Source organism: Phalacrocorax carbo, chromosome 2 (assembly GCF_963921805.1).
Source record: "Phalacrocorax carbo chromosome 2, bPhaCar2.1, whole genome shotgun sequence".
Lineage (NCBI taxonomy): Eukaryota > Metazoa > Chordata > Aves > Suliformes > Phalacrocoracidae > Phalacrocorax > Phalacrocorax carbo.
Genome location: NC_087514.1, coordinates 164660578 through 164688277, shown reverse-complemented (window position 1 = coordinate 164688277; position 27700 = coordinate 164660578). Strand labels below are relative to the sequence as shown.

At 41.0% G+C, this 27700-nt stretch overlaps 1 protein-coding gene across 9 annotated transcripts in view; it reads right to left on the bottom strand.

The window, feature by feature from the left end:
- Positions 1-7019: 7019 nt before the first annotated feature.
- NKTR (natural killer cell triggering receptor) overlaps positions 7020-27700 on the bottom strand; it is a 43153-nt gene continuing 22472 nt past the window's right edge. For 4 of the 9 annotated variants that reach the window (XM_064445146.1, XM_064445147.1, XM_064445148.1 and 1 more), the window contains 11 exons: positions 23152-23181; positions 22127-22272; positions 20666-20888; positions 19959-20114; positions 18676-18763; positions 15652-15797; positions 11674-14622; positions 11343-11438; positions 10957-11016; positions 10290-10388; positions 7020-8632 (listed from right to left, as the gene is read on the bottom strand). In XM_064445146.1, coding sequence (XP_064301216.1) covers positions 8554-8632; positions 10290-10388; positions 10957-11016; positions 11343-11438; positions 11674-14622; positions 15652-15797; positions 18676-18763; positions 19959-20114; positions 20666-20888; positions 22127-22272; positions 23152-23181 — 4072 coding nt within the window. In that variant the 3' untranslated portion in view covers positions 7020-8553. The remainder of the gene's footprint in view (positions 8633-10289; positions 10389-10956; positions 11017-11342; positions 11439-11673; positions 14623-15651; positions 15798-18675; positions 18764-19958; positions 20115-20665; positions 20889-22126; positions 22273-23151; positions 23182-27700) is intronic. The other 5 variants (XM_064445150.1, XM_064445149.1, XM_064445151.1 and 2 more) reach the window with 5 other exon arrangements.

Here is a 27700-nt window from a genome sequence, read left to right as displayed (position 1 = left end):
CAAACAAGCTTAAGTTCAGATTAAATCAAGCCGCCAGCCCCTGCTCACATCCCCGCGTCCCCAGCGCGGCTGGAAGAGCAAAGATGGCAGGGACAGATGACACGAAGCTGGAGGAAAGCAGTGCTGGAAGGAGGGAACGTTGCTCAGAGGAGTTATTTATGATCCGCCAGGAAACCGAGGAGATACACAGCCTGGGAGTCCCTGGGGATCTGTCCCAGGCCTGGTACTGCTCAAAATATTTTTTTAATAATTACTTGCATGAATAGAAAATTTGCTTCTTACAGCTGCAAATGATACCAAGCCGGGAGGGACTTCAAGTACTTTGGAGGATGGGCTGGAACTTCAAAACAATCTTGACACACTAGAGAAATAGCCTGGAAAAAAAAATATAGGCTGCAATTTAGTAGAAACAAAGGGAAAACTTGCTGCTTGTGTAAGAATAGTTGAGCCGCAGAGCGTGGCCCGGGCAGGGAGCGGGACGTGGCAGCGCATCCCTGCCCGGACCGAGCAGCCGCCCTCACGCTGTTGCAAGAGCAGCAAACCACAGGCAGGGACACGTGAACGTTGCCTGCGGGGCACGGGGAGCGACGCTTTGGATCCGCGCGGCACCGTGAAGCCTCGGCTGGGGTGCGTTGTCTGCTTGGCTACGGTGATTCGGGGCGGTTACGGGCTGGCGGTGGAGTCCAGGAGATGGTCAGGTCTAAGTTGCAAAGAAACCCCACAAAAAACGCCCCCCACCGCTCCCCAAAACCACCCCACACAAACCAAAGGACCTGGAGCTATTTAGGCCAGAGAAGACCGGATTTGGGCAAGAGCCAGCCCAACCGTTTCATAAATATTTAAGGTGGCCTTTTTCCTTCTACTTAAATATTGAAGTAGAAAAAAAAAAAAGTCATTCTCTTCCTCTCTAAGTCCGGGAAGTAGTGATGGGTTTAAGTGGGAGCAAGGGATTTATTTTAGCCATCAGAAAATACCTGTTTTTCTGCTTTTGCAGTGTGGATAGTTCAGGCAGTTTTTGTTTTGACACTTCAACTGCTGAACCTCACCTGGCAGTTCTTTACCGATAGGTTGGATAAGAACTACCGTGTTTTACAGAGAGTTGATCCTGCCTCTGAGGGAGGAGGAAACGGTGCTGAAAAGGCCCCTTTTTCCTCTATTCTCTGGCCCAAACCTCTTCTGCAAGGCACTGGTTCAAAGCTATCGATAGAAATAGAAGACGGCCGTGGAACGGGCGCAGTTTCCTGCGGATCTCTGTAGGAACTCCATCGCTGAAGCTGCATTTCACCATCAGATGATGGGGCTTTTTTTTATTTTGGCAGATAGAGCTGTTTTTATCAAAACTTGAATTTTTGGCTTTGTTCCCCCTCCCCAAGTTTAATGGAAAAAGACAAAAGGCGTGTATCACACTGCGCTTTGCTACTCAGGAAATCTAAAATCACACCAAGTAGCAAAGGCACGACTAGGCAGCCCATGCTTTGTGTTATTAACTCACATTCCCAGATTCGCTACTGTTGACCAAAATTGCCCTGACACAGCTCTCGTTTCTCTAATAACCGACCGTGCCGAGCTCAGCAGGGAATCGCACCTTCGCAGCACACTTGTGAGCTCTGGAGGGCGCAGAATTGCCCCCCAGGTGGCACAAGGAGGCTTTGGTGGCGCGGAGGAACCAACGGCCATCGCGGTCTTGGGGAACGCTCTACTCTCTCTGTCCTTCCACAGAGGAGAACATCAAGTACCCGATATCCTCCCTCCCCCTTGGTGTTTTGACTTCTTAAAATGAACAACTATTTGGCACAAGAAAGGTTTAGTCTTTGCAGAAAGGAGATGTAAGGTCCAAGGTCGAGAGCCGGCAATGTGCGCTCGCAGCCCAGACCCCCAGCCGTGCCCTGGGCGGCATCCCCAGCAGGGCGGGCAGCAGGGCGAGGGAGGGGGTCCTGCCCCTCTGCCCCGCTCTGTGAGACCCCCCTGCAGCGCCGCCTCCAGCTCGGGGCTCCTCAGCACGGGACAGACACGGGGCTGTGGGAGCGGGGCCAGAGGGGGCACAGAAACGCTCCGGGGGCTGGAGCCCCTCTGCTGCGAGGCCGGGCTGGGAGAGCTGGGGTTGTTCAGCCTGGGGAGGAGAAGCTGCGGGGAGACCTTATTGCGGCCTCCCAGGGCTTAAAGGGGGGCTGTAGGAAGGGTGGGGGTGACCTCTTTAGCAAGGCCTGCTGTGACAGGCCAAGGGGTGACGGTTTTAAACTAAAGGAGGGCAGATTTAGACTGGACGTAAGGAAAAACTTGCTTACAGTGAGGGTGGTGAAACCCTGGCCCAGGCTGCCCAGAGAGGTGGTCAATGCCCCATCCCTGGAAACACCCAAGGCCAGGCTGGCTGGGGCTCTGAGCAACCTGATGTGGTTGCAGATGTCCCTGCTCACGGCAGGGGGTTGGACGGGATGGCCTCGAAAAGTCCCTTCCAACCCAACCCATCCTATGATTGTAGTCCATGACTCTAAAAGAGCTTTGGTGCGTGGGCTGAAGGCTGTTCCTATTCGGTCAGAGCTGCAGGACCAAGCAAAGTCAGTGGAATATGAGATATCGAGCACGGTCCCCAAAATTATGTCTAAGCCTCGGTGCTAAATAGCAACGCTGCTTGCGGAGCAGCCGCTGCTCCTTCCTTTGGGCCAGTGACTACAGGTGCCGTTAGCAGCCAAGGCGGAGGAGCCCTGGGCAGCGCAGCTTGTGGGACACGATAAGGACTGATTGGGTCCTACAGGGCAGACGTTGAAAATAAGTGAAATGAAATGACCCTATTTCTCTCAAAATAGGAGCTGAGGACACGCAATGATATTATCAAATTGCACATCACAGCAGAAAAGAAAAAAAGCATTCCCCAGGGCCGGTGTTATTTCTCTAGAAGGTGGAAGCCATCACGCTGCAGAAGCATAAAGGGAATTAAAAAAAAAAATCCACAGCTGCTTTATACAGACATTATTAAACACAGCAGCTCAAACACAGCCGTTGCAGAAGCCTGCTAAGTTTACTGAGAAAGGATCATATATTTGTCCCCTTTTTCTTTTCTTTGTGCACCCGCAACTTTGATTCTAGGACCTCCCTTCTTTCACACTAGCGAAGCTTTGCAGCCGGCTCTGCCGGAGCCTGCGGAGGACCCGGGGACAAGTCCTCCGCGTCTGAGGCTGCCCCTCAACTCGAGCGCGCGTTCGGGGGGCGAGGCACGCCAGGCTGCCACCTGCTTCAGCCTGAAGTGAGCGGCGCTTGGTTTGCCCACGTGGAGGGGACGGCGCGGGTGGGGGTTTGCCAGGGAAGCGCTTGCCTCCCTTTCCCTTGAAGTTCTGCGGCAGCGAGTATAAACACAAACTGACACAGCTACGCTGGTTTAACAAAGCTTTCTCTATGCCAAATATCTAGCCCTCGCGGTAGAACGGCTTTGCTTTTTCATTCTTCTTTAAACACCTTCAACCAGCACTGGAAGACTCAAAAGTCGACTGGTACGTTCCCGAAAGAGCCGGGTGTTTCTCCTGGAAGCGCAGCTCTCAGCCCCTCACCCTCTCCCATTCCAGAGCGCCTTCCCACTCCTCCTCGTGCTTTTCATGGCTCATTTTCCAAAAGATACCAGGGAGAAGTTAAGCAGACGCTGCCTGTGTGATGGGACAGGCGGCTAATGCGCTAGGAGAGTCCTCTCTCACGGCTGCACGATGAGCTGGAGGGAAAAAGAAAGCCCAAAGGGGATGGGCAGCCCCTTCCTGGCTGAACAAAGGCATTTTGCAGCCGAAGGCCAGGGCTAGGACCGAAGGCCAGGGCTAGGACCGAAGGCCAGGGCTAGGACCGAAGGCCAGGGCTAGGACCGAAGGCCAGGGCTAGGACCGAAGGCCAGGGCTAGGACCGAAGGCCAGGGCTAGGACCGAAGGCCAGGACTAGGACCGAAGGCCAGGACTAGGACCGAAGGCCAGGACTAGGACCGAAGGCCAGGACTAGGACCGAAGGCCAGGACTAGGACCCACGAGCATCCACAAGCTGCACTGAGCTCATCACGCTCCACGTCAGACCACCCTTAGGGGAAGGACTTTGGCTTTCTTGGGCTGCCCCACGCTCTTGCGAGGACAGAGACGCATCACTGCAGAAATACCGACTGATATCAAATTAATGCCCACCCCCCCTTTGTGCATCTACTGCGACTCCAAAATATTACCTTCATTAAAAAAAACAAGCCAAACCCAAACTGCCACAGACTGTCCGATTTCACACACGCAATCCTATCTGCTTCGGAGGGATTATGTGGCCATTATTAAAGGTAAGTCAGGGTCCCTTTAATTGTTTATATAATTTTTAAACAGTTTTAAGCTTACCACAGTTGAGCAACTAAAGCATTTTAAAACCAGGTGGAAAATCATTACTGTTTCACAACCATATGAAAAAAAAAAGTCATTTATAGGGATGTTAAGTAGGGGTAGAGCATGCAAAGCTTTATCTTCTCATGATTTAAATCCCAGGCAGCGTTCGGTTTGGAAATTACACCAGATGGATTCCAGAGTGCAGCTCAAGGTCATCTAAATACCATGTTCTGCTCCAAACTGTACGCATGATCATCGCCAACCACACAAAGCCATCAACGGAAATTTAATACACTGTCAGATACTCGCTGATCTTCTGAAAGAGCACTTTAAATGCTTCTTACCCTCGAGTGCAAGGACACAAATAGCCCTTGTTTAGAAGCGATACCCTAGGAAGGAAAGCTCTCCGCACGTCGGTGCGGTGGGAAAAGTGCATTTATGCTGTTTTGTAAATACGGGCTTTGTAAGAACTAGTTGTTTGACAGCCAGATGGCTCATTTAGTATCGCCTTATTCTAGACTAGGCAACTCACCCACCTGCAACTGGAGAGAGGACGCTTGCTCTTACGGAGCCACACCACGACGGCGTGCTGCGCGCGCCGTGCTGCGGGTATCCTATTGCCGAGCAGCAACCCAAGAGGTACCGACCTACCCTTATTTAGAACCCCTCCCTTTTTTCCCCCCCGATGAAACCACTTATATTTGAGTAATAAATCCTGAAATGTAGTAAAATTAAGACTTATTTTAACAGAAGAAGTGTCACTAATGAGTAATACATACCCGCGTGTCAGCCGCTCTATTTTTAACGCTGCCCTGCCTCCTCCCGGAGCCGGCTCAAGGTGACGGCTTGACCTCCACGGCAGCAGGTCCGTGGCACCTGAGAGCAGCCCCCTGATCCCAGCCTTGAACTTCCGTGCAGAATATGGCTCTTTAAGCACAAACAGCAACATTATGCGTTTGAAAGCAAGGCTGCTGACCACCTCCCCCTGTCTTCCTTTTACACTGCAGGGCTGTCTAACATTTCTTACGCTAGCGGTTCTCTCTGCTGCCTTGGATGTAGCCATTCACTCCTCCCCTTCCTTAAATTACCATTTTTTACACCTTTCATCACTGTAAGCTCGTATCACCTCGAGCTCCTACTTCTCCTGCCTAGGATTTCTTGTGCCTCCTCCTCGAAAGCAGCGCTCCGAAGATCGGCCAATGCCGGGCTAACCGGATCGCGCTAAAGACTACATCGAACAACAAGGGAACGCTCGCGCTCGTCCCTTTTACCTCAGACCAAGGCAATTCGCCTTCCCGTTAGGCCAAGGCCAGTCGGTGTTTTTCCAATGAAATCCAGTTTTTCTGGAACAGAAGGTCTAAAGACTAATGGATTAGTCCGCTGAGCTATTACATCTGCTGACTTGAACGAATACCACATTTCCAATATGCTACGGAAACGATGTGGGAATGTGTATTTGGGAAGGAATATTTAGCAGAGCAGATCTCTTAAGTGTATCTTTGCACAAAGGATAGGAACCTTTTATGTGTCTTGAGGAAATGGCGAGACCTCAGATCACTTGGAAATTTCAAAATATTTGTTCCTCCAGTGACTATTATGTAAACCCAGTACAGAGCCTTGCTGAGGAGTCATTCTCTATGTAGGTCAGGAAAAGGAAAGGCGACTTGTACGTAGCCTTGCAAGGGACAAAGGCAGATACAGAAATTGAAGTATATTTTTAATTTTCCTGCCTGTTCCCCTCAAGCAGCAACAGACTTTTCCAGATGTAGCAAAAACGGCATTTGCAGATATGTACAAAAGTTTATTTTATAAAAAGCAGCTACTTTTGAATAACAAAATTGCAAAACCATAGACCAACATTAGAAAACCAGCTCAGGGTTTTCTATTCAGATTTTCTTTCTGAAGCACAACCTAACAGACTTTTTAAAGTGAAAATACTTCCCCCGTTCTGTCACAGCCCTCCCCAACCACCTCCCAGATGGAATTTCTTTATAAAGCTTTAATTAAAGGTATGAAGTAGACATTAGTGACGCTGCAGTGATTTTGGATAACTACAATTAATTGATTGACTATATTTCTATTACCTTTTGCCGGCCTTAAAAAGTCAGCTCGGATCTGAAATATGACAAAGTCTGATCCTGGAGCAATTTCTTCTCTAATAAGTATTGAATGGCAATGTTTATATTCGTATATTTTGTTACGCCACTAGTCCACTAGTTCTATTTTCTCAGTAGGGGAAAAAAACAAGTTACATTTGTACTTAAAACTACGAAACCGCAACAAACCTTGCCTTGAGTTAGCAGTTCGGTATTTGTTCCGGACTCCAAAATGGCTCCTAAACGCGCCCGTAAATGTACACGGACTTCAGTAATAAATGTATTTAATGTTAAAAAGCTAAGCAGCTTACAAAATACTGATTTGAAAGGATTACCTGCACACACTTTTTCACTGAACTACCAGAGTAGGAAGGGTGTAAGGCCTGAATTTTGGGTTCTTCTAGAAAGTGAAAAAACCTGTATGACAAATTCGGTGTTGGGAACCTGCGTACAAACGTCTGATTCAGCTGTTCGTGGGCAGGAAAGGAGGGCATCATCACAGCCTTCAAACTTCACTTTGAACTTCCTTTTCATGTTTCAGAAGTGTACCAAAAGCTAATTTTGAATAGCTTAATTCAATCAGACAGAATTGACATCTAAGCAAGAAATTACCACTTTTAATTTTCAAAACTGTTGAGTCTTGATGAGATTTAAAAAAAAAAAACAACATTTTCAATATCCGAAAACATCAGAGAAAATGAAAATGTCTCCAGATATTACAGAAAGTCAGTAATGAAAACTAGTATAATACAACAGTACTCATTAGCTCTAATAAAGCTATGTTAGTCTGGTTTTCCGCTACAGACCCCGCTTTTCAGGTTACATTAAAAAACTGGTTTTTAGTACACAACTTTATCTAAACACTGAAAAACTTTACAAAGAATTTTAAATCAACTCAATCAGAATATTGCAAAAATTACTCAATGCTCTTCAGCTTAAATCTACGGGGTTTTTTTTTGCAAACCATTTACCTGTAACATGGCGTCATTTTTGGTATTAAACTTCACCTTGAAAGTACTGTCCATGCTTTTTACCAGGCATCCCGGTATCTCTGTAGTCGTATCGCTTTAACAATACAGAGTTCAATATCTGCAGTACCAATATCCGATATTCCCTACGGCAAATGGGATACATCTACAGATGGTCTATAAAGGAACCATTATGGTTTGTTTTCGCAAAAGATTATCGTCACGTAAGTTTTTAAAAAAGTGTGTCGAACAAACTCACGATACACTCAACAGTTTACAACGTTCAACTTCAAAGCGTGTTGAAGTATGCCGAGCGCTCTAACACGAATTGAAACGAAACTCAAAAGAAGTGCTCAGAAACACGTTTTTTTTAGACTTAAGAACATTGCTGTTTATCGCAAAATTCAAATGTAGAAGTTTAGACAAGTTGGCTATTTAGGTCAAAACTCATTCACACACTCCCCCCTTGCTCACCGCTTGTCAGGCTGACAGTTCCCACTGTGCGTAATCTCACCCTTTTCAGATGACTTCGGTAACGTCACAGTACAGTAAGGATTAAGACAAAGTGGCAGTCTCTGTTTCCATCACCTGGCTGTTGCGAACAGACTGTATAGAATGCAATAATCCACAAACAGGACAGCATGGAACCCATCTTCCAGCATTAAAAAAAAAGCATTTTAATAAACTAGAAATGGCAGCCTTCGTAAGAAGTTTTCTTCACAGTTTTATAGTTGCTAGCGTATATTTAACATCAACAGGCAGAAAGCCCTAAGGTGTTTATAAACATACTTAAAGGCAGTACCATTTGCCGCACGCGGAAAAGCGGTGGCGGCAAATTCACCTAGGTGTCATTCATGGCTTGGAGAATCCAATTCAAGGAAATAAAACTTCTTTTTTTTCTTCTTCTCTATTTTGTAAAAGTAGCATTTGACATACAAAATAAAATAGAAAGAAAAAAATCTGTTGAGTTGAGGTCAGTCCTCCTCTCCGTAAGTACACAGTCAGTCAAGCGAGTTCACTGTTAAATAGTAAAGTTTCGGCTAACTCAGGGATCGCCCTTCAACTTCATTTTCCACACTGTCACAACAGGGTGTTGGTTTTTTTTTTAACATAACACTGGAAAAAAACGATTAAACAGTTTCCATCGTCAAAGAAACGTTTTCAGCTATATCTGCTGCTTTCACTGGGACTTCGATTGTTAGAGTAACTGCGATCACTTTCACTGTCAGAGCCATAAGATCTACAAAGAAAAGATTAAGATGCCTCAAAATTGTATTTGGAGCTTCAAATTCAAAATTGCATCACGTCAAACAATTGTCAAGGCAGACAAGCATGAGACAAGAAAATATACAAGGAGCCTTTTACAGGATCTTATTTCATAGAACTGAAGTATTCCTTGAGGGATCCCCTAAATTCAAATAATCATTAACTTTACCTGATGAAAGCCCTGTGTAACTCGTGTCAAACCCTAACTACAATATTTCTTGCTTTCTCCGATACAGCCAAGAAATCGTCCAAATTAAGTTTTTGTAAATGCCAGGAGCCGAGAAGTACATTCTAACAAACACAATTTCATATTGCAAGCATTCTCAACTAAGATAATTTCACAAATCCTTGCTTTATATATTGCAGTTTTTCATCTGAAGGAGGGTCTGAACAATTAGGCCCCGTAACAACAACGGGAGCATGTGAGCGTCTGCAGAGCGGAAGTTGTAGATTAAAATGTTTTGACTTATCCAGAAGAATTCCAAGCTCAGCACCTGGCCAAACATCAAGATAGAGTCCAGATGGTTTCAGACAAGCCACAGGACATATTCGAATTACACAGAATAAACTTTCATTAGAGATTTTCTAGCCTCGTGCCTGTAAGGAAAGCTTTCTAAGTGAAAGATGAGCACATCCTAATCCAACATTGTTTCTCTGAAGCTTCCCAACATCCTAAACCAATGATTTTGTAAGTATTTCCACATTCTCTGTTAATCTCCTTAATTTCCCCTCAAACGCAAGATGAAAGTTGTCTTACTGTCAGAACTACATGGGGAAACGGGTGAGGGCAGAGTCCGTTAAGAGTTGTTACAAAGTTGTGGCAAAACGAGTATGAGGACAGCAGAGGATGAAAGCTTACAGTAGTCTTGGGGATCTGCTTGATTTACCACTGACTAATTCGGGCCATATTAAAAGGCACAAAGCAAATCATCGCTGATAGTCACTAAGTACACATCTATATCCTGTTCTACTTCTGGTCTTTGTGAAATGTGCTCACTGACATCTGTGTAATTCCCCTGGACTGAGTAGAATAAAATTTATCCTACGTTCATCAGAAGCACGCTGGATTTGCAGGTAAACTGTTCCTTCTAAATACGTTCTGGGAAGTGAAAAATTACTTCTGGATAGCGCTGAAATTTTTCATTTCCCTTCCAGATTTTTTGTTGGGTTTTTTTTTTTTTTGAAACCCACTTTTGCAGGCTAAGCAAGAAGAATTTACCATCCAGGGGAATTCTTTGCATAGCAGGTAGCTTTTAATCCGTAACAGGGTACTTTGAATCAAATCTTGAGAGCTAGATCACTGTAGCTTTTAAGAAACGTTTACAGCTATTTAAACACCCCAAAGTGCTCATTTTGAATGCAAACATACAATGAACCGCAGCCGTCTCAAATCCTTCTTATCCTAGTTTGTTCCCCATCATCACGTTTAGGATGTCACAAATTCCGATTTCCTCACTCACGCACTTGCTCTAATTTCAATTGGTTTTAATTACTGCTTTTGGTAACAATGTATTTTTTATCCTTGGGGGAGGGAGGGGGGAAACCATTACCCTTCATGAACATTTTAAGTATGTATTTAGCAAACGCTTTTGCATAAATACAGCGTCAAAGTCCCGCTAGCGAGAACATACCTGGATCGCCGATCGTAACTTCTGGACCTTCGATAGCTGTCACTCCTTTTACTTCTACTTCGACTTCTGCTATAGTAACTGTCGTACGTGTACGATCTACTTTAAAGGGAAAAGAAAGTAACCGTAAGCTTAGCATTTCTTGTCTAAAATGCCATTTATTTTAAACTATATTTTCAAGACATTTACGTACAGAGGTGAGCGGCTATACAGAAATTACTTTTGAAGGGTATGGCAAACTCACTCTACGTTTTATAAAATCTGCAATATGAGTATCTTCAAAACAACAGTAAAAATCTCAAATTCATCTAGAAAAGACTAAGCATTTAAGAAGTTTCGTATTTTCTCTACAAATTGTAGCTGCAGTAAAAATCTTGTTTGCTAATACTTCTGAAAACCAGTAACAGCGATTTAGTTTGTAACTCAATTTTATTTTAACAGTAACGGAAATGTGTTCACTATTACTTATGTCATCATCTATAACTGCAATGCCAGGATGATTTGATTATTTTCAGCTTTTAAAAGTGTCTTACATTGATTTTGCTTTAATTCAAGTTGCTGTCAGGATATTCTATTTTTAAGTACCATAGATACAGGGGTGTTCTTATCCTAAGGTTTTTTAATAATAAGTACATTTATTGCAGAGTTTGTATCAAATGATAATCCATACCTGGATCGGCTGTGGTGACCGTAAGAACTACTTCTGGATCTACTTCTACTGTAGGTTCGACTGACAAAAACAAAAACACAGAGACATCTTAAGTTAATCAGAAACAAGTGCTGAAGAGAGTGGGGGGAGAGGAGGAGCGACAGGAGAGGACCACGTTTTGCTCAGAATTCCTTATCCATACTACAAAACATTAAACAATATTTTTCAGTAGCAGGAGATTTTGAAATCCGACCGTTCTAACTGCACATTTCACGTGGGCCCTTCAGGCTGCAGAATGCGTAGATAAGCGCATTTCCAGCTCGCTCACACTGATGCACTGGACGGCTGTGCCTCGTTTAATGGTTTTGTGATACACCCCAACACTACCTCCACTTAGAGAAACTTACCTACGGCTCTTGTAACTGTGGTAAGAACTACTTCGACTTCTTGACCGATCTCTACTATACCACCCTCTGCTTCGGCTTCTTGTGTAGCTTCTTGACCTACAACCAATGAACAACTTTGAAAAACGTGAAATAGAATATAACTGAAGAGAAGAGTGGCAGAAAATAAGAAAAGCATTGTAAGGCTTTATTGTTTAAGCTAAATATTTGTTGCAGACCTGCTAAACGATACAGTGCTGTTTAAAAGAAAAACCTGTGGTGAAAACCAGGCCTTAAGAATATCAGAACTTTCAGGTTAGCACAGTAGGCTGTGGGAACAGCACAAACTTCTTACCTATATGAATACGTAGAACTTCGGGAGCGACTTCTTGAGTGACTGTAAGAAACGGACCTTGTTCTGTGCCTGGATTTAGATTCAGATTTACTTCGTGACCTACTGAGACTCCTGGATGGGCTATTGTCATCTCTACTTGGCGATTCTTCCTCACTGGAGCTTTCCTGGTTTCTCGGCCTTCGATTTAGCCGTGCTGTTTTTCTAACTTCATCAAACAGAGATCCCGGCCTTACTTTATTTTTAGCTTTTATTTCAATCCTTAAACCTGCTGGTTTAGGCTCTGGTGCTGAAGCTACGTTCTTAACTTCGGCGGCAGTACTAACTGTTGCTGCTTGTAGGTTACCAACACCTTGCAAAGGCTTCCATTTATTATCTATCATATTGCTCTGTGTATTTTCAGTAGTTTCACTTTTTAAACTACAGTCTTTAATATTAGACGCAGGGAGAGAGTTATTTTCTTGCTTTCCTGTTTCTTTTTCTTCTTTAATATTAATGAAGTCCGTAACATTGTTTCCTAGTTTGACAGCGTCTTGTTCAGGGGTGTCAACCTGTAGATCTTTGTTTATACTAGCACTTAAAGCCTGAGGTTTAGCAGTGAGAATGACAGGAGACAAGACGTCCACATCAACCTTCCCTGGTGAGTTACGATCTGGAGTACAAATCTCCATGTTGTCATCTGTCTGAATAACATCCTCCAATCCGTTCTGGTTACTGTCTTCAGCCTGTTTAATCTCATTCTTGCAAGCGGTCACATTTATTCCTGAGTTTAAAATACTGGTTGAAGCGCTTGTTTCAACGCTATCTTTGTTAAGGTTACTGCGATTTGGTGAGGCATCACATGTAGTGTTTTTACCTAAAAGGTTTTCATCTGCACAAGACTTTTCACCGTCTCCCATTTTATCTTTGACCATTTCATCCTTTTCGTAAACTTGTTTTTTATCCTTTATGTCCCTGTTAAGCTGCTTTTCTGTTTTGTCATCCTTGGTAACCGGCTTTTCATTTATCTCATCATCATCTTCTTCACCAAACTCCAGGGGGGGCTGCCAATGAAACACTTCTTTTCTTTTCTGAACTTTGTGTTTCTTCTCCTTTTTCCCTTTCACCTTTTCTTTTGCTTTTTTGGAATGTGATTTTTTAAGAGTTTTTTTCGCTCCCTGTTTCTGTTTTTTTGACTTTCCTCTAGTGTTCGCTGAGCTAGAACAAGAACTGTCAGATTCAGAAGATGACAACTGTTTGCTTGTCTTCCACGCACAATCAGAATCCAGAAAGCCTTCCGAAGAGTTCGATTGTTTTTTTATCCTTTTGGTAACGCTACGCTCTGTATCAGTTCCTGATGAGGCCTCTCCTTCTTCTTTACTAGAGGAGGGTCTGGAACCTCCCCTATTATGCCTCGCTTCTCCTCTTTCGGAATTTGATTCAGAGTCCCATTTACTACCCGAATAGGATTTTCGTTTCGTTTTTGCACCACCTCTAGGCTGCTCAGAAGATTTCTCCTTAGCAGCTTTCTTTTTAGCATGGTCAGAATCCTGCTCGCACTTGGATTTCTCCTGCCCTCTCTCAGAACTTAGGCTATTTTTATCCTGTTTCTGACTATCTCCTTCTAACTGAAAACGGCCTTCTTTCTCTCGGACTGCTTTCATTTTGGCAGAACGCTCACTGTCAGTAGAGAAGTCTGAAGACGATAAACTGTCACTCTCTTTCAATCCTTGAGAAGACTCATCGTAGTCTTTCGTACACTTGTAAGGGAGGGTACTCTCAGAGCTCGTTTCTTGTCTCAGTTTAAGAGACCGAGCGTTTTGATCATTTGATGCAGGTTTCCTTTTGTTTCTGTGTCTATCATCATCACTAAGGGAATAGTAAGATGTCGACTCGCTATAACCTGACCTGTCACTGCGGTATTTACTCAGTGATGGTGATCTGCCAGAAGAACGAGATTTTGTCCTAGAGCTAGATGGACTTCTAGATCTCGTGTAAGACCTTGAGTATGACCTACTTCGAGAGGACCTGCTTCTTGATCTTAGCCAACTCTCTGAGCTTCTGTCACTATGATATTTGGAATAACCACTTCGATCGCTATCTGAACTCCTTTGACGCTTAGGGTACGAGGAAGAAGTGTTAGCCTCTTTAATAACCACTAAGTTGTAATTAGTTTGTGTGGGTATTAAATGGGTTGTTTTCGCTTTCATTTCCTGAATTCGCTCGTAAGATGGCTTCCATGGTTTCTGCCCGGGTTTCCACCTTGAAGGCGGTGGGCTATCACTTAAGGGTATAACAGGGAGGTTTTCTGGGACAACTGGTGGTACGACGACTTTATCACTCGGGAGTATGACTGCTCTTACAGGCTCAGCGGTCTTGTTCAACTTATTTTCATTTAATCGTGTTGGAATATTTCGGGGAGAACTGAAAACTGTCTTTTGATGCCTAGGGTTAGAACTTGACCTTGACCTACTTCGAGAACGCGATGATTTAGAGGCTGATCTAGACCTAGAACTTCTTCGGGAATAAGATCTTGATTTAGACCTAGATCTGGATCTGGACCTGGACCTGTAGTATGATCGAGTCCCTCTGCTTGATAAAGTCGATGAACTCTGGTCTTCCTTATCAGATTTGGACCAGTCTCTTCTGGATGAATGCCTAGAAGACAGTGAAGAAGAACGCGATTTCCTCTCACGATCACAAGATGATTTTGTCCTCCTGAGGAAGGAACGAGAGGATTCTACATCTGAAGAGGCTGATGTTTTCTTTTTTTTAGTTTGTTTGTGCTTCTTGAAATGCTTCTGCTTTTTAGACTTCTTTTTATGTTTCACCTTCTTCTTCTCTTTTCTGTGCTTTTTGTGATGGCTGGAATATCTCACAGTGCTTAGATCAGAATAACCGTTATGTGACCAGGACCTCGACCTCCGGGATGCACTTCTTTCATCCCATCTGCTTGTACTTGGATCACTCAACCTTAAAAACAAACAAATAAGGCCCACACTAAGTAGAAGTTCTTTTAAAAAATTCTGATAAACTATTTTCCTCTCCTCCGAGGCAATTAATGAAGTTCAAAAATAATTAACGCCATCCTCCCTTGACTACCAGACAACTGTGTTTTGGCTGAGCTTGTTACGCTCATTTTAAGATAAGGAGTTACACCACTATCAAGAGAGCTACTTCTCTCTAAGAAATGAATTAGCCAGCATCCCCAAGTTTTGCACATGGTAGAACTTGTGGAAAGAGATTTAATGTTAATGGTAAATCCATAGGACTTTGGGGAGTTACAGCTACCCCTACAACTACGGGATTCATAGACGATATTTAAATACAAATTGAAAAATGTCATCTATTTGGTACTCTTATCTGGTACGCTGCAATTTATCAATAAACTGAATGCACTCAGTATATAAAAAGATTTACCGTAAATATTTGCAATTATTCAGTAATGATTTATACATCATAGTCTTTGGTTTTGCTTTTGGGGTTTACCTACTCTAATTTGATATAAACTCGTATTTAGTATCACGCAATCGCAAATTCTGAAGAGCTGGCTTCTGCCACAGAGTTTGTAACGGCAGAAAGAACACGTAACTAAAACAATATAGGATTGGTGGATTCGACTGTCTTATTTGGTATCTAGAGAAACCTTATCACTAAGACTGAGGCTAAAGGAAATCTGACATGACCAGCTCTACGGAAAGCAACAGGAAAGCCGACAGGCCAATGAATTACATCTTAAATAAGACTCCAGGATGGCACCACCAGAAGTGACTCTTCTGACCTTCTGACACTTTCCAGCATGTGTTCACCTGGTGTCACATTAGCAAAGTATAAAAGGATTTAAGAGAGCCTTCCACTTCTAATTTTCAGAATTTAAATTGAGTGTATTAACCACAAATATATATTTTTTTTTCCAAACATGAACAACATGGTATATCTACACAATCTATTAAAGCTTGTGTAAAAAACCAAGCCATTTGAAATTTGTAGTAAGGATCGTACTTATCGCCTTTACTCCACTTTTCTCCACTAGGTGGTCTGTATGTTCGTAATCTTTGCATTTCCTCTTTCCAGTGAGGAGGGGTCTCACTGCTCTCATCATCATCAGATTCAGAACACGATCGCGATCGAGGTGGGGTGTGATACCGCTATGAAAACAAAGAAAGATAGATGAATAATATATTTTGCTTTAAAACAGACCGGAAAATACAAAAAATACACTCTGACTCTTACACAGATTCTGCATACATCTTCACAACACAAGCCAGACAACATTATCCATACAAAGTCCATAAAGAAAACACAAATGCTAGATTTCCTGCCAAAACCACCCACTTTTGGTATGCTTATATCCTTTATGTGAGACTGGATTATGTAGCTAACTATCTTCTCATAATCTGAGACCACCTCTCAAAGCCTGAGAGGGGTCAGCTAAGCCATTTTCCAAAATGGAAAAGGAAGAATTGAGGGAGAGGTCACAAATTCCCTGTACATAATACCTTCTGAAATAACACAGTTACTGCAGATAACCAGCTATTTTTTTCAGGATACTAACGCACAGATGTTTCACTTCAGTTAGCAGACACTTAACTGTTTGCAGGGGTAAAGACAAGCCCTATTTCAAAAGCTACTGCTCTTCAGCCCTTCAGCAATGGGAATCCAGTTTAAGACCCCTTCCAAGCAAAAAAAAAATATTCATAAATAATCTTTCACGAAAGTGTAATGAAGCTTCATACTTAAAAAATTATGCTTAGGCACAGCATTTAAGTAGGCAATGAGAGCTACTTGTGCAGCAGAGAAAAAGCTCTAGTATTGCTAACTCATTATTTTCCATTACCCAGTTGGATATGCACTTGGTAAATGCTGTAAGGAAATTAGATGCTCCTTGACTCAATAAAAGAAAAACACCTGGATTTTACTTAATTATTTTGAGCCACTTATAGGAGCAGGCAATATGTGAAAAAGAACTATATTGCTCCCCCCCCGGAATAAAACCAGAGATGCATGTATTAGTTTATTCAGTTAATTACAGGCAGAAGTCTTTAAAACATCCTTTTTTCTTTATATAAATAACCTGCCTTAAAGATTTGGAGGTTCCTATCCTTTGAGCTGAAGCAATGACTACTTAAAAAAAGCTTTTATAGATGAAGGGCATATCAGAGGTTACTAAGGTTTCATGGACCTCCCTAATTCTGTCATATCATACTCAGTCTCTCAGAACTCAAGAGGATTCAAAACTACAAAACATCTTGAAAAACATCAAACAATTTCATCCTGGATAGAAACTCTTGCTAATCAGACTATTAGCGATGGCAGAAAACATGTTATTTCTCCAGCTAACTGCTAGCCCAAAATTATTGCTGATATTAGTCGTTTTCATTCTTAATTTTATCAAGAGGGTGCCAAAATTATGAAAAACAAGATGCAGACACCCGAATCCCTGGCAAAAGGCAATTCCACTCAGCTTCAAGCTACTCTTCCAGAAGTCTTTATTTACCTAAATATTTCAAAACACTCTGTTTAAAAGGCTTCCTTTAGCGGGTATGACAAGTGTTAAATACAAATGAAAGCTGTCCAAAGCAGCAAGGACAGCTATCAGATTTAGTGTCAGGGCTGGCAAATAAGGTTCGGTTCTCAGGCGAGGCCCAAACACTGCAATACCTTGTTCCACGCTAGGGCCATCTAAGCCGTTCATTTTGTGGCTTAAAATAATTGCATCACGGGGATCAGTAGAAAAGTACTTCTCAGATCCTCAAAGTGGCTATCACATAAGGAAATCAGGTTCAGAGGAGTCTCAGTTAAGACCATTCTAATGAAGTGCCTTCAGCTACAGAGATATCGATCTCTAGATATAAACTCTGGGGGTTTGAGGTTTTTTTGCAAAAAAACCTTGCCAGGACCACACTTTGGTTTGGTTTATGGTTACCCAAATGCCACCTGCTAAACTGATTCAGGAAAAAAAAACATTCTAAAGGGGAAGAATATGCTCAGCCATGACATGCTACAATTTGAAACACACCAGAATCAAACACACGATTACAAAAGCTTTTCTGACTTTCTCCCTCTTCTACTGAATGAAAAACAAGTGCAGCTGTGCAGTGTTTTGGACCCTGTATTGTGGGTTATTAAAGAGACAAGAAAACTTTTGCTCGAGTACAGCAGCACTAACGCAAAAGCAAAAGTCTTCAGGATACCAGAGACCTGGCGTAGAAGTGACATCTGCGTGAACAGCTGCAGTCCCCAGAGGGGAAAAAAAAATAAAATGGATGAAGTCTGTGCATCTGTAAAAATGCTTCACTACCAGCACGGCCCATGCAGTGTCATCTGTGACATTACGAGGACTGATGATGAAATTTGGAAAACTACATGAAATAGCTAAAAAAAAAAAATAAGGAAATGAACCAAAAGGTTGACTTAAAAATGTCAAAAAGCAGAACAAATGCAAGTGATTCTGTCAAAGTTGCCAACAGAACTGTGGTTTCTCAGCACCATATGCACATCACCAGGAGATGCGAGTACCACAACTCGGGAGGACAAGCAATATACACTTGTCCTATACACTTAGGACTCTCTAGAAGAGCTTTGTCTACCGTTATGGGTTACAGTCCTAAGGCTTAACAGAAACAGCAAGGAAACCCAATGAGTGGAGAGGAGTAAAAGCTCTTGTCGCTTCTCATTACTTTAAATCTTGTGCCTTGCGAGGGATGAATCTGGCTGAATTCACTCCAGTCTTTAAAGAGAGATAATTTTATTCTTATATTTTAAGAATTCTTGTATAGCTGAGGAATTAGCATTTGTTTTCCCAAACAACCTTCAGGTAAAAAGACATTAACAAGAAGGATGGGAAAAAAAAAAGCACATTATAAAATGAGCTACCTGACAGCAATATTTCAACCTTCTAAGCTAGAATCTACAACATGTCAACACTAGTTAAAAGCACCATATGAAGCCTTCAAGGAAATTCAAAGCTCAAGTTCGCAGAAGATACTCTGGGTGAGACAAAAGAAAAAAGTAATTGTCACATACTATTGTGCCTCTTCCTTTTATTTTTCGTCCGGATTTAGAGACTGATGGTTTCTGGTCAGTCAGAACTGGCGTAGCATCAAGAAGCTTCCTACATAGATTAATAAAATATAAGCTTACATAGCAAAGCCCCAAAAATTACACTTAAAAATAGTTTAAGTTCATCATGCAAAATATTAATCTTATTCATTTGTTTTGGGAGATGGCAAAACTGAGAATTCAGAGAATTCTGCAAGAAATAAAGCAAGCCACACACGGCTCTGCAATGGCAGGCAAATCAACTTTTACTTGTTTTCAACCAAACACCCATCTGACCTCCCTACGTGTAAACAAATGCCAACAACAAACTTGAAAGTACTCTGTTCAAGTGGTGCGTGGCTTTTCTAAAGAGGTTCAGTTGTGTTTGGTGGCCAAGTCATGAAGACAACATGGGCAGAACAGTTTCAGGATCTCAGCAGTTACACAGTGCCTTCGTGTAGGGAGTGGCAGTTCACGGTAGTCCACGGGTTCTAAAGCCTTGCTTCTTTCCTAAGCAACAAGAGGTAATTCAGCACTCCTTTTTACAGTTTGTGTCACACCCTCAAACACAGCAGCTACTAAGGCCTTGGAAGCACGAGTAAAGGCTTACAGGAGGCTATACCATCAACTGAAAATTTAAAAAAGAAACCCACCCCAAACTGATTTTAGAAATAGACTCAGCTAATACAGTACACTGCCAGATGAGTCCAGAAGCAAAGAGATTTGCTAGAAAAACAACCTAACAGCAATTTAATGGACACAAATTGAAAATGACTTGAACTCATGACTTCCTTTGCATCAAAAAAACAGTATTTTCTCTTATTTTCAAAATCATAGATGGGTCATAAAATTCTGGTTGACTGACTTTGAACCAAAAGTTGTTTCTTCAGTCAAAAAAGAAGATGAAAAAAATCACCTCTCCCAAACCCAAGTTTCCCTTGCAATCAAATATTTGCTGTGGTTTGCACTGCAGAATTTTCTGGAATTACTCCTTTTTCTGCATCACTGTAATTGAGTTTAAGGTCGTGACCATGCACGATCCTTAAGGACCAATGAAACAAACTCATTAGATTACAGTGAAAAACCCTCACAGGGGTTGTAAGGAATACTATGAAGAAAACTGTAAAAAGGATCACTAAATGACCTCATTTAAAAATTCTGACGCTACAGCAATCATCTGCTATCAGTACTAGTGATAAAACGTTAGCAGGAAAATTTGACACAGTTTCCACCAAGTCAACATAATAAGAAAGCTCAACGATTCTTACGGTTCAGGTTCTACACTGACAACAGGCACATCTCTTCTTAGCAAAAATCTATTTTCAGGCACTGGGGGAATTTCTTCAGGACGTACCACAGGTTTGTCCCTCTTTGTGCTAACATCGACCGCTTTTTCTGTTATATCGCTCTTGTCAGAAAGGCTGCTACGGGGAAAAAGTTGATAAATCAAAATTAACTGTCAACCGATAAACACCACTTTTCAAAGCAAATTCCAAAACAAGTTTGTGTGATGCACTGAGCCTTAAGATGGCTTAACAACCAAAGCATGTTTCCTTAACAACTCCCTTCATGCTAAAGGATGGAGCACTCTTACTGGAAAGAGGGTTCCGTTCTCGCTTTACAGGAAATAGTTTTGCTTTTGGTTTGCCGTTTGTCATGAAATATTTTTGAAATATAAATCAAAGACCTTATTTGCCTGATGCCTCACGAACACACAGGCATAGCGAGTCCTAAAAACTTTAACATGAAGCTTACGTCAAAGTCCCATAGCTTCTATTTGCAAAGACCTTAAACTGTTTCATTAAACAAAAGCTGCCCAACAAGCTCAGCTTTTTTTTGTGTGTTTATAAAAATCAACCATCAAAATCCAAACTTATAGAATAAAAGCACCTTCATATTCATTGACTGAGTACTTCATTAAAAAAGTAGAATTTCTCAGGTTTTTCAGAAATTCTTAATTTAAGAGACTAGTCACCGTCTTTGGTTTGAGATTCGCTTGCACCTTGGTTCCTCTTTCTTCCTCTCCTCCTTCCTTCGTTTTCTTGATTGTTTGGTTTTAGCTCTTCTTTTACGCTTTCTTCTTCTGCTTCTTTCATTATCAGCTTCACTTTCAGATGATGTTTCTGAAGAGCTTGATGCACTGGAGGAGGAGTCTGAAGCTTCCGAGTCAGAGCATACTTTCTTCTTCTTCTCCAAAGCTTAAAACAGACATTTTAAATTTACAGTGTGTTCACACGCATCTGTGTTCATCGTATATATACACAGCACAAAATATACAATTTCATACATGTATAAGTACACACACGTACTGCCACTGGGGAACTCTGTCCATAAACTATGAGCTTTTTTTCACAGTGAGTTAAAATACTATAATAGAAAGTCATATAATTGTGTCCTGTCCAAACCTGTATCAATAAAACGATACAGATATTTTCCAAAGACAGTTGTAAAAAAGTTCCTTCAGCTGCTGTGAGCTGTAAGAGCTTCCCCGCACAACTTCCACCATTTAAGATGACGTATCAATGCAAAGCCAAATCTTAAGTCATACACACCAGCTTTTATAACTGAAGTTGAACACTGATTTGTACCAAGCCAGTCTAACGGAAGGCTGAGATATAGGTGTAATTTTAAGGAGGGGGCTCCCCAGCTTTTCTCCTTGGAAAATGAGTTTTTGCTTGTAATGCTGAATTCACAGCTTTGTGTCAGAACAGAATCCAGAGATAAGCAAAGACCACTTAGAGTGAAAAAACAAATTTAGTTTCTTTAGAACGCAATGCACAGGTCACAAACAAAATTTAAGAGTTAGTCTGAGCCTCAGTTGTATACTTCTTATTTCTAAAACTCTGTCATTCTCTCCTTTCTGCATCTTCATCCTTTTACATTGTTATCCTCTTGGCTTTCTCTGGAGGACATAAATAACCACATTATCCTTAAGGGAAGTCAACAGCGGAGTAGAAAACTCAAGCTTATAACACTCCACTACTTTACAGCAACTGTCTAAACATATATGTAAGATCATTTATTCCTTATGAATTCTCATGAAAAGGCAAATTACGTTGACTACACATACTGCCTATATTAACATTGCATGACCTTGAAATTAACCTTTGGAAACTGCACAAAATTCAACTTCGAGAAAAGCTTCTGATTGTGTCTCCATCTTTCAAACTCAGAAAAATAAGCTTTAATTAACCTCACACATTAATTAAAGAGAACAGGAAGCAGGTATATGTTTTTCCAAGGCACAAAGGTTTAGGTCAGAAAACCTTTTCCCTTGCTGTACCTTCCTCACCTACATCAAGCTTAAAGTTTTAAAGGCTCATAAGAATTAAGATTCTAGAAATTCACCATACTGATTTCTAGACGTTGGAATAATTTTTATACTCTTTGAAAACAATGTCAACATTCAGTTAACTTCAGCGATACGTATGCTTACCATCTTTGGCTGATTTTGTAACCAGCACCCCACAGTCAATAACTCGTACATCTGCATAGGGCCTACTTGCAGTATCAGTTTTCAGATTTTCTATTTGTTCTATTACTTCAAAACCAGAAATAACCAGGCCAAAGACAACATGTACACTGCAGAAATAAAATATTTGGAAAGTACAAACATTTATATATTGCTGTAATTATTTCCCAATGAATTTCAAAGTCATTCTGAAATAGAAACATTCAACTTCACTGGCATCATCTGGCTCTTAAAAATGTATTAAAGTTAAAAATAAGATTTTTATTACTTTTACATTTACAACAACGCTAAGATTTCATGAAACATGAAACAGAGATCCACTCCGGTTCTATTTGAGGAAATGACTTGATGTCACTCTACTCTCTTCTACATGGGCAGAGTAAACCCATCATCTTTTTTAATCCATACTTCTATTTTGGAAATTTCATGCAAGACAGAGATCAAGACTTCACAAATAAGTGAACTTCACAAAGTGCAGTTTTCCCCACAGAAGAAGCATTTATAGGTCTATACGAAGTCCGCATACAAGCTTCCACCGGCACTGCAGGGACAGTCATAATTAAGGAATCCCCAGTTTTGTTCTACTATACCGCATTTCTCTGCCCTTCTTCCATTCACCCATAACTTATACTTCCAGGAACTAACGTATCGTGGGGATATAAACATGCCACACAAAAAAAGAGTGCTCCCAAATACATTAAACTTGACATTTCAACTCACTGATCTATGGACTGAGGGCAGCAACCAGTTTTAAAGAAACAAATGTTAGGATTTAAGACATTCCAAGTTTTTGACCAGCTTTGGGAAATAAGTTGCAGCCTGAAATTTTTATAGAACCGAAACTTTTGTTTTCCATCTTGTTCTACTGTATGATCTTTCACAGAATTAAGAATTTGTTTCCCCATTTTTGTCTGCTTTCAATATAATATGTGAAGACTTACAACCTTCAAATTTTAGCCATCATCAGAGAAACTAGAAAAGACTCTTACCCGTCGAGATGAGGAGCAGGTTTTGTTGTTCTGTTTGACAAACAGCAAGATGGTAAGATGGTAAAAAGAAAATAATCAGGGATTCAGGTGAAGTAAAAGAGGAAAATGGCACAGAAAGAAAAAAAAAAAAAGAGGTGAAGGTAAGACAAAAAAAATAGTGAAAAAATCCAGTTACATACATGGAATTAAAGAAAACTTTACAGATTATACACACAGGCTTTCTTAAACCTTTACATGAAGTTTGTTTGAAGTTTAGCTAACTGTGCTTACTCGAAAGTTGTACCAAGTATCATTTTAGGCATGCAATAAACAATCTTCAAATAGCTGTCTTTAAATCCACATTCAAATGTAACTCTCTAACATTGTTAAATTACAGAGAAGATACAATTTAGCAATAAATACTGGGTAACTAATGGAATTTAAGTGTTTCTGAAATTGTTAGGTTCTTACATTACAAGGTCACTTTAAAGTCAGTTTATTTAAAAAAAATAAAAAAGAAAAGAGTTATCATATGCGATAGATTCTTTGCTTTTTCCGCCTCCCCTGCTACTTTCTCGCTCTCCATTTACCCGATTGGCCTCATGACTCAGAATACGGAGCAATGCTTCTATCTTTAACCGTCAAGACTACAGCACTTCAGCTCATAAGCTCACAGGCTTCCCAAAAGCAACAGCAGCACAAAGCAAGCGGACGTTATATGCTACCCTACAGCTTACCTCTGTGCTAAGTACAGACTGCCTCCCTGTTTTTCAGATTCACACCTTAAGCTATCTCTAGCCTGAAGGAGAACTGCAACTGCATCACATCTTGTACGCTACCCTAAAAGGCACCTGGCGTTACGCCAAATTTCTGAGTTGACTTCAAATTGGAATATTCAAGGCTGTGCATATGTGATTATATGTTAAGATTCAACTTTTTGATGATAATGCTATGACCTAGGATCGATCTCTATCCTTTTCCAAAAAGGAAAGAAAATTACTTCTACAAGTTAAGCCTGCATTAACGTTGCACAGGGAACCTTGTGATGCAGACCAATTCAGTAAAGATGATCAGAGCGTGCTTAAATATTGGGGGAGGAAAAAAAAATAGAGTTCAAGTTCATTTACATTTGAAGTTACTTTAATATTTGAAAACATTCTTCCTCTCTCCTCCCCAGGCACTATTTTGCCTCTCTAGCCTTCTTCCAATGAACTCCCCTCTCTCAAAATAACTAATCAATCACAGATGCTTTTTCTAAATTTACAATAACGCAGATGTGGTACAATGAGGTCAGTTTTTCACTGCTATAATAAAATACTAGTTTTTAAACACATATCTTCGCTCAAGTTTTGAACTGTTAGGTCACAAAACCCTGCAGTGCTGGAACGCATGCCAAAAGATGGAACTGAATCAAGAGCGTTTACACTCTTGATTTTCTTAAGCTCCAAATGCCAACCAGACCTTTCGCTTCTGTAATAGTAAATAATAGAGAAAACAACTTTGGTTTAAGACAGGGAGAGAAATGCTATCAAGTCCACATTTAATTTCTCAATAGTAGGGGGTGTTCTTTGTTCTTCCCTCGCTAACACAGTGTATTGCTACATACAGACAAATTCTTCTACCTTTTGAAGTTCTTTAAGCAAAAGTTAACTGCAGTAACAACCTGCTGTTAAGTGAACATTTTAGGCGGGCTTAATTATAGAGCTGATTTAAAGTAGTGAAAAATTAGAAGTGGGTTACTTCCATGAAACCAATCATAAACAAGACTTAGTCCTTAGAATTAGCCAGAAACAGCAACAGGTTCAAACACACTTAATATGAATGCTGCAGCAATGTGCTGCTGCCACACAGCAGCATTTGAAGACCAATTGAGCAAACTGCCTAAGCACGTACTTTCTTTTGACTATTCCTCAATCAGCAAAGAAAGGGATAGTTGATACATTAAAGCCCACGGGGAGATTTCTTCCATTACACTGGCAATTTGATGGCTAAAATGGCCAGGATTTTTCTCATTTACTTGTTCGTGAAGTGAAAACACAAAGAAAAGCATCATCCAAAAAGAAAACTTTTCAGATGCACGACAAGGAGTGAGGGGGCTTCGCAGACTTTCTATGGGAAGCAGAAACCCAACTCACTGGGCTTTTGAAGGTCTTCTCGTCTCAATGTTAGGGTTGTAACATGACATCGATTCTGCAAACATGCACTTTAAAAGACCGCTTCAAAGTTTTCTGCCTACGCTCTGCCTTTCAATTCTTGAACGTTTGCTTCGGTTTCAGAGCTTAATCAGGAGAAAACCTGCTTACTGCCTTTGCGCTATAGAAACCTGGAGTCATGATGAGTTCCTCCCCCAAAATGGTGTTTTACTAAATAATTTCTATAGAGAACTTTCATAATTTAGACCGTTCAAAATTTAAAATGTTATCCAAGATATTTACAGAAGGGCAAATACCTTTCTCCACCCAAGTTTAAAGTACATTGGTTTAAGATACTCCTGAAGAGAAAAGCATCTTTTTGATAAAAGCACGTTATCGCCCACTCCCCCCGAGAACCTCAGTCCTAGCAAAGGGTTCAATGCACATAACAATATGGTCAGAAAAACAAGAAAGATAAAAACAGAAAGAAGAAAAGGAAAGGACACAGCCTTAGAGGAATGAGACATTACCTTTGGAGCGCACGATGTAACACTGTTTCTGTAAATTTTACACAAAAACGGCAGAAATAAATTGTAATACATTTTCAGACAAAACTGAGTCTATGTTTTATTAAATACAAGTTTAAAATTAATATTAATCAAGTTGTATGCAGAACAAGGATGCCTAAAAGAGGGCTCTAAATTTTCTTTAGAATACAAGGTACTTTGAAAGCTACAGTAAGATCTCCTTAAACACAAAAAGAAACCTACAGACATAACCTGCTTGCATACACTATTACAAAGATAAACAGGTAGAAAAGAGAATCCTCCCGCTCCCCTCAGCCTCAATCCAGCGTTAGAACACATGCACAACTTTAAGCAGATGAATAACTGATTTTAATAGGTTTATTCACATGCTTGCAGTTAACGAGGTGTTCAAATGCTCTATGGAACCCAGTCCTAAGTATATACTTTGTAGGATGGCACACCGTAGCTTAAACGTTTTGATTTACAACCGAACGTGTTAGGTCAAAGTCTACAACTTCTTACATTTCACAGTTAGCCTCATATTAGGAAGCTTTTTGAAAACTAAGAAAAATCGGTGCTTTCTCTAAAATATGCGCATTGCTATTAGATTGCTTGTGTTCAGAATTACAGAAAAACACACACATTGAGATGCAAAAAAGGCAAAAACGTGCACCAACTAATACCACACTTCTGCTCTGGCGTAATTCTGAACAGCAGCAATGTTTTAAAACTGCATTATCTGTTGAGCTTATCCACATTCCTCCCTCCTCCCCAATAAACTATTAGTTTTTGATCCTGTCTCTGCATATCCAAGCACTGAAGTGATCTGTTTGCTACTTACTACATGAAAACACGTCCTGTGAATGCTTTCGCACGGGCTGTGCTTTTACATAAACTGTTGACCAAGCCAATGGGACCTGCTTGTGTGTAAGTGCACAGATACCACTTTTGCTCAAAGATAATGCACCATCAGCCCCTTTCATTTGATATTTTTATGACTGTCAACTGTCCAATAATTAGCTCAAAGGTATTTCATTCACAGGAAAGAAAAAAGTTAATTGTTGATTTTTGGGACACCAAAGACTTAGAAACGAAGCACTTTAAAAAGCCAGTAACATTCAGAAATCATTTGTAAAATCAAAACAAAAAAGTCCTCTGAATTTATTTTATCCTCCATTTAGCAGATCAAAGTGGTTAGTTTGTTTGAATTTAGTAACTAGGCAAGGCACCACATGTTAAAAACATTTTTAAAAAGCTATTTAGTTTTGAGCAAGAAAGCAGAGCTTGAGACACATGTTAAACCAACAATACCCTCAATATGGGGAAAAAAAAAAAAATCTAGCTGTAATAGCAAAACAGCCTCAAGTTTTAAGTAGCTTTTGAACATTGAGGCAGGAACTCCAAGCATTTGAACTGGTAAGGAACACAACCTAGGACTCCTCTTTGAATTGTAATACGGATGTATTCCTCAGTAAACTACACGGCTAAATACAAGGCGATAAGTTATTAGACAAAACCTCCCCATGACAACAAAGAGGGTAGTTGCTTTTTTCTGCCTCCTGTTGTTTTCTTTATGCTTCATTCTGCACAGTCACTTTTGTTTTTCTAGAAAGTGTAGCTTGACAGATTTTGTATGACAATGGAAGCAAAGTTAAGCCAATGCAAGAACTTGTAGCATCAGGAGTCTCATTATTTTTACAGTACTTTATATACTCCTTTCCACAAGAATTGCACTCATTTTGTATTGCACCTTTCCTCACTAGCAGGTTGGGTACGGCCACAGGCAGGATGAGGTTGCTCTAAAGAGACAAGATACCTTCATCAGATCAGCTCGACTGCAAAGCAGAACACATCGCTCAAGAACATCGCCCAAGAAGGAATGCAGCCACTGAGCTGGAACACCCAAAACCA